At 37.2% G+C, this 15,086-nt stretch overlaps 2 protein-coding genes across 5 annotated transcripts in view; both read right to left on the minus strand.

Moving 5' to 3' along the window:
• lama4 (laminin, alpha 4) overlaps positions 1–1,579 on the minus strand; it is a 56,995-nt gene extending 55,416 nt beyond the window's left edge. The window contains exon 1 of the mRNA XM_059356584.1: positions 1,344–1,579. Within this exon, the coding sequence (XP_059212567.1) occupies positions 1,344–1,448 (105 nt within the window). The 5' untranslated portion in view covers positions 1,449–1,579. The remainder of the gene's footprint in view (positions 1–1,343) is intronic.
• Positions 1–15,086, minus strand: part of cnih3 (cornichon family AMPA receptor auxiliary protein 3) — a 386,093-nt gene that overhangs the window by 242,371 nt on the left and 128,636 nt on the right. The window lies entirely within an intron of this gene.

The raw sequence follows: 15,086 nt of genomic DNA on the forward strand, positions 1-15,086 counted from the left end.
ATACAAGTTGGCTTTTTTGCAGTGTATGCATGATTAAGGCTCATCACAGGTATTGTTCATAAAAAACAAACAGCATGTGCAGTTCTGTGCAGGACATGACCTCCAGTTTCCTGAATCACAGATGCCTGTCATGCCCTGGTATTCTGCACTGCAAAAAGGGTCTAAAAACAAGGCAAAGACATACAACAGTAAATCTGAGGGAAATGATCTTGCTGCATGGACAGATAATTTACCTTGACAAGATTTGACAAATTATGTAACACTTCAGAAGGTTTTTTTTTAATCTTAAGATAAGAGGTAAGAAACAAATAATTTGCAGTGATTTTACATCTTTTTGTTTTGTTTTTGTGTCTTTTTTTTGGTCATTTTGTGTCTTTTTGGTAATAGTTTTTCTTTTTATGTCATTTTTGGGGATTTTTTCTTTGGTCGTTTTGTGTGTTTTTATGGTAATTTCTATGTCTTTTTTTGGTCATTTTGTGTATTTTTTTGGTCATTTTGTGTATTTTTTTGGTCATTTTGTGTCTTTTTTTGTGTCATTTTACATCTTATTTCGGTCACAAAATGACCAAAAAAGACGAAAAAATGTACTAAAGAGACACAAAATGAACAAAAAATCAAACACTTCCATATCTAAAGTTTTTTTTATCTTGTTGAGAAACAAATAATTATCAGGTCACTCTGCTCGCGCCAGTTCATCACTGCTGGCAGCTTTAATTTATCTTGTTTTAGGAGTTAATTTCTTATTTTAAGTGTTCAACATGCTTATTTCTAGATTTAATAATCTTAATTTAATAAATCTTGTCAAGGTAAATTATCTGTCCATGCAGCAAGATCATTTCCCTCAGATTTACTGTTTGATCTGGTTTTTAGACTAAACACCTTTTTTGCAGTTTGCATGTTTACATGGAAGGTTTTGATATGGTTTGGAGGATATTAAGCCAAGGGTCCTGGTAGTGTTCTCATGCCCTTACTGTCTATTGTGCGCTCTCTTTTCTCTTTGGGGTGTTGCTCAATATTTGGCAGCTGGTTTCCATTAGGGAGCTGCTAGGGAGGGGCTGGAGGGCATGACAGTTACTCAGAGCCCATCTGAGCTTTAGCCTTGATGACACAAACAGACACATGTGTGAACACAAAGCAGGACGATTGTAACGTCCACAGAGACACAAAGACGTCCTCAGAGACACAAAGAGGTCCTCAGAGAGCTTCAGACTGCCTCAGCTAATCATCAGCCTCATCACATGCATGTGCAGTAGGTAGAAAAGGTCAGAAACTAAACATAGCTCTGCTAGAATGCTCCTCTAGAGTCCAGCAGCCAGAAACAGATCAAATAAAGTCTGACTTACGTGAAGCACCGTCTGCTGCTGCTCCCCGAGTCTTGCAGCAGCAGCAGGACAGGCAGTCCTCCCTGATAGCAGCAGACAGAGCCAGGACAGATATCTAGCAGCCATATTTGTGTGTCTGCCCAGTGGAGCACTGATCCTCTCTGTGTCTGGGTCTCCTGGCTGCAGGAGCGTCTCTGGGCAGCTCCTCTCGTCTGGCTGGCTTCTCTTCTCTGCTCCCACCTCCAGATGAGCTCTGAGCCTCGTCCCGGCACCGCCACAGTTTGTAAAACAAACTTGTGTGGACTTCCTCCCTTCCTCTCCCTCCCTCCCTCCCTGGTTCCTCTCCCCTAGCGGACTGGCCTCTCCCCTGAGCATGTGTCTAAATCACATACAGATGGGAAGGCTGGGAAAGAAAGAGAAAGAGTAAGAGGGGGAAGAGAGAAGGAGGACGACAGAATGAATGGCAAGACCTGGGAGGAATAGTTTGTGTTGTTGTGGGTTTTTTTGTTTGTTTGTTCTTCTCATCTGTTTTTTTTTCCTCTCATCTGTTTTATTCAACCTGGTCTCACAGAAATCCGTGAAATAGCCACGGATTCTCTTAACTCAAAATCCGTGGAATAGCCACGGAATCACTCAAATTTCCGTGAAACTGACACGGATTTCGCTACAATGCAAGTTAATGACAGTCATATCCCGTGGCTATTCCATGGATATTTGTTCCTATTGGTTTGTTCCAAGTCACGTGACTTCCAAGGTCCCGGCGGTCAGAACAAAAAACATGGCGGACAGTTCTCTCATTTTTAGTGAAAAAATCAATATTTTGACTTAGTTTCTGCATAAAAATGGATTTTGATCACATTTCTAGCGACATGCTTTTGCACATGTAAAGGGCAGCTAATAAGGCACTTCCTCTTGTTTTCACCACTCTAGAGGGAACTTTAGCGCGCTTTTTCAACGTGAAATAGCCACGGATTCGCTTAACTCAAAATCCGTGGAATAGCCACGGAATCACTCAAATTTCCGTGAAACTGACACGGATTTCGCTACAATGCAAGTTAATGACAGTCATATCCCGTGGCTATTCCATGGATATTTGTTCCTATTGGTTTGTTCCAAGTCACGTGACTTTCAAGGTCCCAGCGGTCAGAACAAAAAACATGGCGGACAGTTCTCTCATTTTTAGTGAAAAAAATCAATATTTTGACTTAGTTTCTGCATAAAAATGGATTTTGATCACATTTCTAGCGAGAAATATATGTTTTATTTTCTAAATATTCACTCAGTGAATGTACATAATCACTTTGTATGTTGGAATAGCCACGGGATATGACTGGCATTAACTTGCATTGTAGCCAAATCCGTGTCAGTTTCACGGAAATTTGAGTGATTCTGTGGCTATTCCACGGATTCCTGTGAGACCAGGTTGGTCTGTTGAGCTGAAGGCAGTCACACAGTGCACCATCCAAACTGCATACCCCCCTCCACCCCCTGGCTGGCAGAGTCAGATTGAGTGTTAGCTCTCTGTCTCCGTTTGCAGCTCTGTTCACCCTTTCACCTCAGGTTCACCAGGCAGCACCCTCCCTCTGCTCTCCCCCTTCCAGTGGTGGTTCTACCAGGGGCCTCCAGGGGCCCCTGCCCCTGTGAAGAAGCCTTTGGCCCCTGCTGTGGCCCCTGTGTCAAATTAATAATAAAATGATCAATTTATAACAATGAACAATGGAACAATTCTAAAAATGTTTTGTTCAAACAATATCTCATTGTACACAAAAGAAACCCAGAATGTGTACATATAATAGTTTAACTCTCTGGAGTCTTAAAGGGCTATTTTGTCCATTTTTGAATCCTTTTCATGTCTTTACATGTCTTTGTAAGTCATTTTGTGTCTTTTTTGGTCATTTGTGTCTTTTTGTGTCTTTTTTTGGTAATTTTGTGTCTTTTTTTGTCATGTTTATGTCTTCTGTGGGGGTTTTTGGGTTATTCTGTCTTCTCATTTTGTGTCTTTTTTGGTCATTTTGTGTCTTTTTTTGGTCATTTTTATGTCTTCTGTGGTTTTTTTTTTTGGTTATTCTGTCTTCTAATTTTGTGTCTTTTTTGGTCATTTTGTGTCTTTTTTGTCATTGGTGTCATTTATGTGTCTTTTTTTGTGTCTGTTTTAGTTATTTTGTGTCTTTTTTTGGTCATTTTGTGTCTTTTTTTGTCATGTTTATGTCTTCTGTGGGGTTTTTTGGTTATTCTGTCTTCTCATTTTGTGTCTTTTTTGGTCATTTTGTGTCTTTTTCAAGACATTCAAAGATTCTGAATGCCTAAATATCATCTTTGCCATTTTTTCATGTGCTAATGTGCCCCTCTGATTAAACACTGGCCCCTCCTTGGCCCCCACAGTAAAACTGGTCTAGAGCCGCCACTGCCCCCTCCCCTTAACTCTGTTCTGCAGAGGGTGGAAGCTTTAACACTCACTCTGCACTCCACAGGCAGAACAGAAACAGCTGCTCTGAGATCCTCCAGCTCTCAGCCCCTGGTATGAGATTCTGCTTGTTGTCCAAGGTCAGACCATCAGAAGCTGCTAGCTTGTAGATATTGTGTGAGGTCCTTACAGGAAGAGGCTGAGACGTTTCCAGCACAAAGGATGTTCTGTCAGAGGCTATAAACAGAAGTTCCGGAGAGCTGAATAGCTGGATACTGTAAAGGCCACATGCTGCAAATACTGAAACTAATCACTGTAGCAAAGGTCCAGAGACAGTTGAGACTCACCACACTGCAAAAAAAGGTGTCTAAAAACAAGATAAAACAGTAAATCTGAGGGAAATGATCTTGCTGCATGGACAGATAATTTACCTTGACAATATTTCTTTAATTAAGATTATTAAATCTAGAAATAAGCATGTTGAACGCTTAAAATAAGAAAATAAGTCTTAAAATAAGATAAATTAAAGCTGCCAGCAGTGATGAACTGGCCCGAGCAGAGTGACCTGATAATTATTTGTTTCTTAACAAGATAAAAAAAACTTTAGATATGGAAGTGTTTGATTTTTTGTTCATTTTGTGTCTCTTTAGTACATTTTTTCATCTTTTTTGGTCATTTTGTGACTGAAATAAGATGTAAAATGACACAAAAAAGACACAAAATGACCAAAAAAATACAAAAAATGACCAAAAAAAGACATAAAAATTACCATAAAAAGACACAAAATGACCAAAGAAAAAATCACCAATAATGACATAAAAAGAAAAACAATTACCAAAAAGACACAAAATGACCAAAAAAAAAGACACAAAAACAAAACAAAAAGATGTAAAATCACTGCAAATTATTTGTTTCTTACCTCTTATCTTAAGATTAAAAAACCTTCAGATTAAGAAGTGTTACATACTTTGTCAAATCTTGTCAAGTGAAATTATCTAATACACTACCGGTCAAAAGTTTTAGAACACACCAACTTTTCCAGAATTTAATTGAAAATGATGCAGTTTAATGTCTCAGTGTACTCTGAAATTAATGCACATTTGCAACATTTAACATTCTTTATTGAGCATGATAGTGTTTTGAAAGTAAAAAAAAGATTAAAAATCACATTTTATGTTGGACTAAAGGACTAAAAAAAGACACAAAATGACAAAAAAGACGCGAAAAGACACAAAATGACTAAAAAAAGACACAAAATGACCAAAAAAAGACACAAAATGACTTACAAAGACATGAAAAGAATTCAAAAATGGACAAAATAGCCCAAGACTCCATAGAGTTAAGTTGTTAACCCATTTCTTGTTCCCTGAAAAAGGCCTACTTGTATAATTCTGAAATGTACATTATTTTCCAGTTTTGGTTAAGCTTACCTCTTTTTATTTACCTCTTGCAGTGTCAAAAAGACACAAAATGACCAAAAAAAAGACACAAAAACAAAACAAAAAGATGTCAAATCACTGCAAATTATTTGTTTCTTACCTCTTATCTTAAGATAAAAAACCCTTCAGATTTAGAAGTGTTACATAATTTGTCAAATCTTGTCAAGGTAAATTATCTGTCCATGCAGCAAGATCATTTCCCTCAGATTTACTGTTTTGATCTTGTTTTTAGACTAAACACCTTTTTTTTTTTTGCAGTGTGCTGTAAGCAGTTCCACATATGTCCCAGTTATGTGGTGCGAGCCCACAGGACCATGTACAAGTTATTTGTCTCATGTGACTAATAAACAGGTTGTCACATTCCAGTTATGTATGGCAGAGATGTCATACAACAAGGCCTCAGGCTGCTCTATATTTACTTTCCCACACAGCAGCAGCACGTTTGAGTCAAAATGACGAGCCTTTCCTTTAGGAAACATGATGTTACTGCAGCTGAGTTTCCAGTTTCCAAAGAGGATCAGACCATTATGGTGTTATTAGTGGAAACGGCATTGAAGCCCTAAATCTCTGGGATGCACTGCAAAAAAAGCCAACTTGTATTTTTTGGCCTAAAACAGTGATTTAAGTTGGTAAAACTTGGAAATATAAATGATTGACATTTAGGGCAATAATGTAAGTTAGCACAACAAAGGAAGCCAGTTGTCTGCTCAAAAACAAGTTGGTGAGTTGTTGTTACTTATATCTTTAAGTTGGGGTTCACAACAAGGGACAATAGTTCTGATAACTCTTATTTCTTTGTTGGGAAATTTAGGTTTTAGGTTTTATTTTTATTTATTTGCACAGTTAGAAATACATAAAATGACAAAGATTACATATAATGTAAAGTGCAGGGAGAGGCAGAAAACCCAGATGGGCTTATTTATTTAAAGCCTCCACCTAAAATTTCATTAGAAAGTAATAAACTGATAATAGAAAAAACAAATGTATAACATCAACAAGTTATAATGACAATAACAAAAACAATTTAAAACAAAAATGAACAGCTTAAAAAAGTATAAAAAGTAAAAAGTAAAAGTAAAAGTAAATTAGGTCATTAGCGAAAGCTAACAGCTAACTGATGCTAGCGGCTAACTGATGCTAGCGGCTAACTGATGCTAGCGGCTCATTGATGCTAGCGGCACTGCTTGTTACAGCTACAAGAGTAGCCATTAGCGTATCAATGCTAACACAAAATTGTGGTCACAACATTAGCTGACATTCATAGCAGCGTTACAATCGTGCCAGAGAAATTCAGAGTTGAGCAAACTCAAAAACAAAACTTAAAATATTTAGTTTAATTGTCCAACTTAAAATTTTATCGAAGTTTGTTGCCTTGAAATTTTGAGTTCACCCAACTTTTCTTTTTTTGCAGTGTGGTGTTTCCCATGAAAGAACTGAACTGAACTTTTAGGGCTGGTGTTGAGAGGAGATGTGCTGTAAAGTTCTGTGGTGAGCCACAACTGTGGCACAGCCATCACAAGATACTCTCCAGCTTATTCACTCGCTTGTTTCTAACTTTCTCACATGTTTTTATTAGGGCCGGGACTCGATTAAAAAAAATTAAGAGAGGCTTTGTAATTAATTCATCTAAATTAATTGCATTTTAATTGCATATACACTACCGGTCAAAAGTTTTAGAACACCCCAATTTTTCCAGTTTTTTTTTTAAATTCAAGCAGTTCAAGTCAAATGAACAGCTTGAAAGGGTCCAAAGGTAAGTGGTGAACTGCCAGAGGTAAATAAAAAAAGGTAAGCTTAACCAAAACTGGAAAATAATGTACATTTCAGAATTATACAAGAAGGCCTTTTTCAGGGAACAAGAAATGGGTTAACAACTTAACTCTATGGAGTCTTGGGCTATTTTGTCCATTTTTGAATTCTTTTCATGTCTTTGTAAGTCATTTTGTGTCTTTTTTTAGTCATTTTGTTTCTTTTTTTGTCATTTTGTTTCTTTTTCTTTTCTTTTTTTTAGTCCTTTAGTCCAACATAAAATGTGATTTTGAATCTTTTTTTTACTTTCAAAACACTATCATGCTCAATAAAGAATTTTAAATGTTGCAAATGTGATTCAAAAAAGTCCCAATAAATGTTTCCTTTATTTCCTTTGTCTGATCCATCTCAGCCCCAATAAGTTTATTAAGTCATAAAACCAGATTTATGAAATAGATTTCATATCAACCAAAAAGGTTTACGGATGAAAAAAGTTGACAAAGACGAAAACGAAGGACATTTTCACTATAATTTTAGTTAGTTTAGTTAGTTTTGTAACCAGAAAATACAGTTTCAGTAAGTTATCATTTTTTTAAAAACTCTAGTTTTATTTTTATTCCAGTTAACGAAAATGTTTTAATCCTAGTTTCTGTTATTTCGTTAGTTTTCGTTAACTATAATAACCTTGATACCACAGAATGATGGCTCAGTTTTGCCTGAACATGATTTACTATGTGTCCAGTGTTTGCTGCCATAAATTGACCTTATTGAAGTGAAAGCTCTGCCCTGTATAATTTAATCTCTCTACCCTTACATTACCTTCTTACTGTATGAACAGGGGACCATAAAAAAGGTAATTGCTCTCTTGGGAGAAACCGCAGACTCTAATTATGCACGTCTGAATCCAATTTCCTCCTTTGTGTAACACTTTCATGCAATGCAAATGACACAGAGCAGCTGTAGACACCACAGAGCTGCTGAACCACAAACTGTTTACTTTAGCAGCTCACTGAGATGGAGAGGACGTTTCTTTCTCCATGTTTGGCCCGCTGCACATTGGTATTCTCAGAGTGTAAACAGTGGCAGGCCAGGCTCCTGTTCACTGATCAAGGAGGTTTTTAACTTCTCTACAGAGGGAAGTGTTTGTCCCGGGTCAACCTATTCAGCTCAGGCTATTCATGTGATCACAGGCTAGCAGTTAAATGTGATACAGCAGCATGGTACAGTGTAATACTGCCCCCTGAGCCACAAGCAACACCATGGATTCATCTGCAGTGCTGCAAAAATTATTTTACGGTGAAAAACTGCTAACCCATTACAGCAAAATTTGTTTAAGTAACAATGAAACACTGTACATGTTCACTACCGGTCAAAAGTTTTAGAACACCCCAACTTTTCCAGTTTTTTATTGAAATTCAAGCAGTTCAAGTCAAATGAACAGCTTGAAAGGGTCCAAAGGTAAGTGGTGAACTGCCAGAGGTAAATAAAAAAAGGTAAGCTGAACCAAAACTGGAAAATAATGTACATTTCAGAATTATACAAGTAGGCCTTTTTCAGGGAACAAGAAATGGGTTAACAACTTAACTCTATGGAGTCTTGGGCTATTTTGTCCATTTTTGAATTCTTTTCATGTCTTTGTAAGTCATTTTGTCTTTTTTTTGGTCATTTTGTGTCTTTTTTAGTAATTTTGTGTCTTTTGGTGTCTTTTTTTGGTCATTTTGTGTCTTTTTTGGTCATTTTGTGTCTTTTTTTTGTCATTTTGTGTCTTTTTTTAGACATTTTGTGTCTTTTTTTAGTCCTTTAGTCCAACATAAAATGTGATTTTGAATCTTTTTTTAACTTTCAAAACACTATCATGCTCAATAAAGAATTTTAAATGTTGCAAATGTGCATTAATTTCAGAGTACACTGAGACATTGAACTGCATCATTTTCAATTAAATTCTGGAAAAGTTGGTGTGTTCTAAAACTTTTGACCGGTAGTGTATATATCAGCCAAAACAGTATTTTTTTTTTACATTTTTATATTATATTATTTAATACATAACTCCACTGTAAAATACACTGGCACCTTGTTTGTAGCAAAAATGTACTGTAATGTATATACAAGCCATCATTTTTGCATTTATTTTTTTGTAAAAATACTTTTTCTAACTGTTAAATGTACTAAACACCAACAGAAATAGACTGTAATATTTAATGGTAAAATCTTTTATTTATGCAGCATTTATAAAGTATTTTCTTGTCAATTATATGGCAGAACAGCGTTTCTTTTAAAGGAAAAACTTTTTTATTTATACAATAAAAAATGTAATAAAATGGCAATCTTAAACGTGAAATCAACAGTGCTAATATCATTTTACCGTAATATTAAAAAAAAGTTCTACCGTATTTATTACGGTAAAGTTCTGGCAACCACAGCTGCTGGTTTTTTACCGTAAAAACAACAGGTTTTTTTTTTTTACAGTGCAGCAGCATGGTGCAGTGTAATACTGCCCCCTGAGCCACAAGCAACACCATGGATTCATCTGCAGTGCTGCAGTGTATCACAAGATCATTCTAAATTTAATACAACTACACTCTAAAGCAGGGGTGGGCAATTAATGTCCCCAAGGGGCCACATGACCAACACCACGAAGGTTGCAGGGGCCGGACCAAAACTCTGAACTAAATTCTGCTCAATATTAATGTAATCGCTTTATAAAATACAGTAAATTATCTGGTTTTGAGCTGCTACTGATAGGAACACATGTTATGATGAGACTGTTAATGTGGAGTAAATCAAATATAGCAGTAAAAAGTAGTAAATACTCCAATCACTATATCACTTTAACATTTATTTTAAACACAACTGTAAATTACCTTTAGCAAGGTTCCTATTGGTGTATTTGTATTATATAACTTGTTTTTCATCTTTGTACATTTTCAAGGTGTTTTACAATGTTGTGATGCTTTTATTTTGAAAAGGTGCCGTCCAATGTAAAACGGGTGCTTTAATTTTGAAAGGTAGTGACAGGAAATAACCGGTAGAACGGTTAAATGAAGAAACGAACGGTAAACAATAATGTTCTCCAGCAGGAAAAGCAAAGACTAAATCAAAATCAATCTTCAAAGTCATGTTGAAGGCAGATAGCTCCTGACTGCTGCTGCCTGCTGGAGCTGAGATCAGAGCAGAAGAAGAGAGGCATGCCAGCGTCTCCTGAAGGGGCCTCGAGGTCAGAGGTCAGATCAGCCACGTGGTGTCTCCTTACACTCTCACACACATACCAGAGAAAACTATAACCTCAATCACAACAAACACCTCTGCACTTTAATGAAAACTCTAAAAGCTCCCTGGGCAGAGCAAAACACAACCAGTCTGAGGGAATACGCCATTCTGATGATGGAGAGTGTCCACTAGTTCCTGACAACGGACACTTACAAAGTGAGACTGACCTCAAAAAAACTTCAATATAAGCTGCCATCTTGCAGATGTATTAGGAATGATCAACATTGAGGCAGAGGTTAAATTTCACTCGGGGCAGGGGGAAGGGGAGATTGATGGTTTAAATCAGCGGTTCTCAACCTTTGCATGCATGTTGTCCGTGACCCCCCCGCTCACTGAACACAATTTGACACGCACAGTTCAGATCACCCAAAAAAGACACAAAATGACCAAAAACAGTCAACAAAATGACCAAAAAAGACACAAAATGACCAAAAACAGTCAACAAAATGACCAAAAAAGACACAAAATGACCAGAAAAGACACAAATTGACCAAAAAAGACACAAAATTACCAAAAAAAAGACACAAATTGACCAAAAATGACCAAAAAAGACTAATAACTGCACTAAACTAATAAATTACAAAGAAAAATCACTCTATCGAGGAATCCAAAAGGGCTAAAAACAAGACAAGCTGTGACTGTGGCAAGAACACAGACTATTGGAACACATGGAGGGAAGGGAGCACCAGGTGAACACAATCAGTAATTAGGGGAGACAATCAGACAGATGACACACGGGGAAGGGCAAGTGACCTGAAACGAGAGGAGAGTTACTATTTCAAAATAAAACAGGAAATAACAAGACCAGAACACAAAATAAAACACCATCTCACCGCAGTGTGACAGCTACAACAATCTATAAGGTTATCAGTATCTATCAGTATGGGGGAAAGAAATAATCAGAGAGAAGGCTAGTATAAAATACAGGCTAAGTGATGGCATTAACAGAGCCACCTAAATGAATAATGGCGAGGGAATACAGGCCAGAATGAACTGTAAACAAATTAAGCCCAAACAAAATATTAGTGGCAGCCAGCCAAAGAAAGATTAAATAAATAATATGCTGCCTAATGAATGAATAATACAGATTGACATGGCACAGCATTTACCTTTCCTGCCTGACTATTGCGCAACACTCGGAGATAGCAAAACAAAACTGCAGAATACATTCTACTGGTAGGAGTAAAGGTACTGGTGACATTCTACTGGCTACATCAGTTTCATGTAAGCATCCAATTGAGCAACATGGGGCTACCCAGTGATTAAGCTGTTTCCACTACAGCCCAATACCTGGAATGAGGCGGGTCTCACTCGCCAAAACGCCCCTAATTTGAATATGAGCCGTCCAGAGCCATTTTTTTTTTCATCTACGTGACAACAACACGCCATTTGTAAAAGCCGGCGAAGCACTGTTGCCAACTTAGCTACTTTGTTGCTATATTTAGCAACTGTTCTTACTCTTCTTAACGAGCCGCCGACCTGTTAAGAAGAGCCGCCTGCCCTGCGGCTCGTTAAGAAGAGTAAGAACGAGTTGAAGCCGCACAGTCCTCCTGCAGCAGTCTCTCCAAGCTGCAGCTGGAGCCAGAGGGGATGTTAACACACAGTTCACAGTTAGCAATGCCGGTTAATTCGCAATCACTATGTTTGTGATGGTTGGAGACGCTGTGCATAATTAGCCATGCTGCTTTGTTTATGATCAGCTGCTGACGTCGTACAGTTAGCGATGGCGGCCGAAGTTGCGTCTCCTGTGTTTTAATCCGTCGCGACGATCGAAAACCATACGTCACCTCGGGAGTCTCCTAAATCCCTCTGGGGGCCTTTTTGTAATGGAGACAGGCAGAGTGAGTGGACATTTTAAGGGGGCGTGGCCTGAGACTTTAGAGAGGGCGTGGCCTGAGACTTTAGAGAGGGCGTGGCCTGAGATTTTCCCGGTGGCCACTTTTCCCCCTAAAGCAGGGGTCTCAAACTCAAATTACCTGGGGGCCGCTGGAGGCAGTATCAAAATGACCAAAAAAAGACACAAAATTACTAAAAAATGACACAAAATGACAGAAAAAAAAACTAAATTACTTTAAAAAGACACAAAATCACAAAAAGGACACAAAATGATCAAAACAGACACAAAAATATATTTTTTTAAAAGACAAAATGACCCAAAAACAACACAAAATGACAGAAAAAATTAAATTACTTTAAAAAAAAGAAACAAAATGACCAAAAAATACACAGAATTACCAAGACACAAAATGACCCCCCCCCCCAAAAAAAAAAAAAAACACAAAATGACTAAAAAGACACAAAATTATTTGTTTTAAAAGACAAAATTATTTGTTTTAAAAGACACAAAATTACCAAAAAAAGGAATTAAAGGGACCTTCCACACACAACACGGTAAAGTGCCATTCATATAAAACTCACATTAAACTTTCATATAAAGGTGGGGGCCACAAAATATCGTCACGAGGGCCGCAATTGGCCCGCGGGCCGCGAGTTTGAGACCCATGCCCTAAAGGAAACACGGCTATTAGCACTGTTGTCTCACCGCAAGAGGTTTGAATCCGGCTTAGGGCTCTTCTGTAAGTGTGGGTTCTCTCTGGTGAATGTAAACTGCCCGTAGGTGTGAATGAGAGCATAGATGAGTATCTGTCTCTATGTGTCAGCCCTGTGATAGTCTGGAGACCTGTCCAGGGAATACCCCGCTCCAGCAGTTTGGATTAGTTGTTCCGGACAATGAATTAATGAATTCTAACAACATATACATGTCAGTGTAGCTCTCCTGTGGAACCCTGCTACTTATATTGTCCGCTTTACAGGCTGCTTTACAATATTTCTCTTAGTGTCAGTTGACTCTTCAGGGAGAATTGTATCTCGGTCTTGGCAGTGAGTGTTGATTAGAAACAGATGGAGGGAGGAGGGAGTAATAGAGCGATTTAAAAAATGTAGAGCAGAGGTCTGACTTGGTGGGAAAATGGAATGACTCAATCTCCACTCACGTAAACTGTCCTCACTGAAAACTGAAACTACCCCAAAGATTAGAGTGCTATACTGTAAATCACATGTGCAAATGTTGGCAGTGCCTGTGTTATTTGCTGAGCAATTCCCAAAATGTAAGTTCAGTACATCATCTGCTCCGTGTCCAGGCTTTTCCCAAGAAAACTTAGAGAAAAACAGGAAGCCAAGAAATTAAATAGGTGAACCTCAGATGGCCAGATTCCCCAGATATCAACAGACCAGAGCAGTGTAAATTAAAGTACATTAGACTGTTAAAATGTTAGTGCCTGACCTTCTGTCAAGCATTATTCAAACCAGGCGGCAACCTCCGTGTCTGAGCATGGAGGTAAACCAGGAAGTGCCCTAAGCTGCTTTCTACCTATCTGAAAATTCCAGAAGGGGGCGTTAAGTTTGGCTGCAAAAATATATGTCCATTCATTTCAGTGCAAAATGAGAAATTGAAGGAATTATCATTATTATTCAGGCAATTCAATTGATTTTGGGGTCTGTATCATATTCAAAAACTCGCCAAACTCGGAGTACATCAATTTTGGTGGAAATTTACGTATTCGCAGTAATGGCCCCTCAGACAGGTTTGTCCTAGAGACATGAAATTTGGTACATCCATTTATCATGGGAAGACGCACAAACAAGTCTCAAGAAGCCATACCGAAAAACAAACAGGAAGTCGGCCATCTTGAATAGAAAGTCACTGAAATTGTAATTTACGCAACACTTTTTCCTGCACTTTTGAGCGAAAGCATTGTTTCCTTTTTAAATAGTTAGAAAAGCAATGATATCTCTTAGTGCTCCAAACATTTTCACTGCTCTGTCCCTATCTTACTGAACTCTGCCTACACTGCTGCCCCCGCGACCCGGCCCCTAAATGGATGGATATGATGGAAGAGATGACTTCGAAGGACTCTACTTCTGGCGGCCAACTGTTAAGATGGGGCATCCTTGAAGTACTGGTGTACTCTGCTATCAAGGAATACTCTCAAGTATCCTACAGCAGGGATTCCCCAACGGGTGCACAAGATGAAAAATGTAATGGCGGTCTGATAATTACACAATTATTAACCATTTACAAAGTGCCATACATATTTAATCTTGTGTGTAATGTTTTCAACCAATTTCTTAAAGAGATATGAATCATTTCAAAATCATTAACATACTAAATATGGTGTTAAAAATGGGTAACACTTTACAATAACCATCATTTATAGATGGTAAATAGACCATTTATAAATGGTAAACAGATAGTTTATTAATGTTTAATCATCATTTATAAACCGTATATAGGCCATTTAGAATGGTGAATAGAAAATGTAATAATGTTGAACTATAATTTATAAATGCCAAATAGATTACTTTACCATAAACAAACATAATTATTAGTTTATTAATAGCTTTTCACTCATTATAACATTTTTAACAACATATTAAGTATGTAAATGATTTCAAAATGATTCATATACCTTTAAGGAAAAGCTTGAAAACATTTAAAGATTAAATATGTATGGAATTTTGTAAATGGTTAATAATAACTGGTTTATAAACCATCTATAAACATCACTTAGATGGTTATTGTAAAGTGTTACCTAAAATGTTATAATGAGTGAAACTAAAACTATTAATAAACTATTCATTATAATTTAATTGTTTGTTAATGGTAAATTAATTATAAACTTACATTAATATACCATCTTTTAGCCATTTATAAATTATTTTAGTTAGTTAAACAGTAATAAATGATGTATTTACCATTCTAAATGGCCTATAAACGGTTTATAAATGATGATTAAACATTAATAAACTATCTGTTTACCATTTATAAATGATGGTTATTGTAAAGTGTTACCCAACTACCCAACACACCAACTTGTGCAGACACCACAACATCTTCTCTGACTT

Source organism: Centropristis striata, chromosome 18, assembly GCF_030273125.1.
Source record: "Centropristis striata isolate RG_2023a ecotype Rhode Island chromosome 18, C.striata_1.0, whole genome shotgun sequence".
NCBI lineage: Eukaryota > Metazoa > Chordata > Actinopteri > Perciformes > Serranidae > Centropristis > Centropristis striata.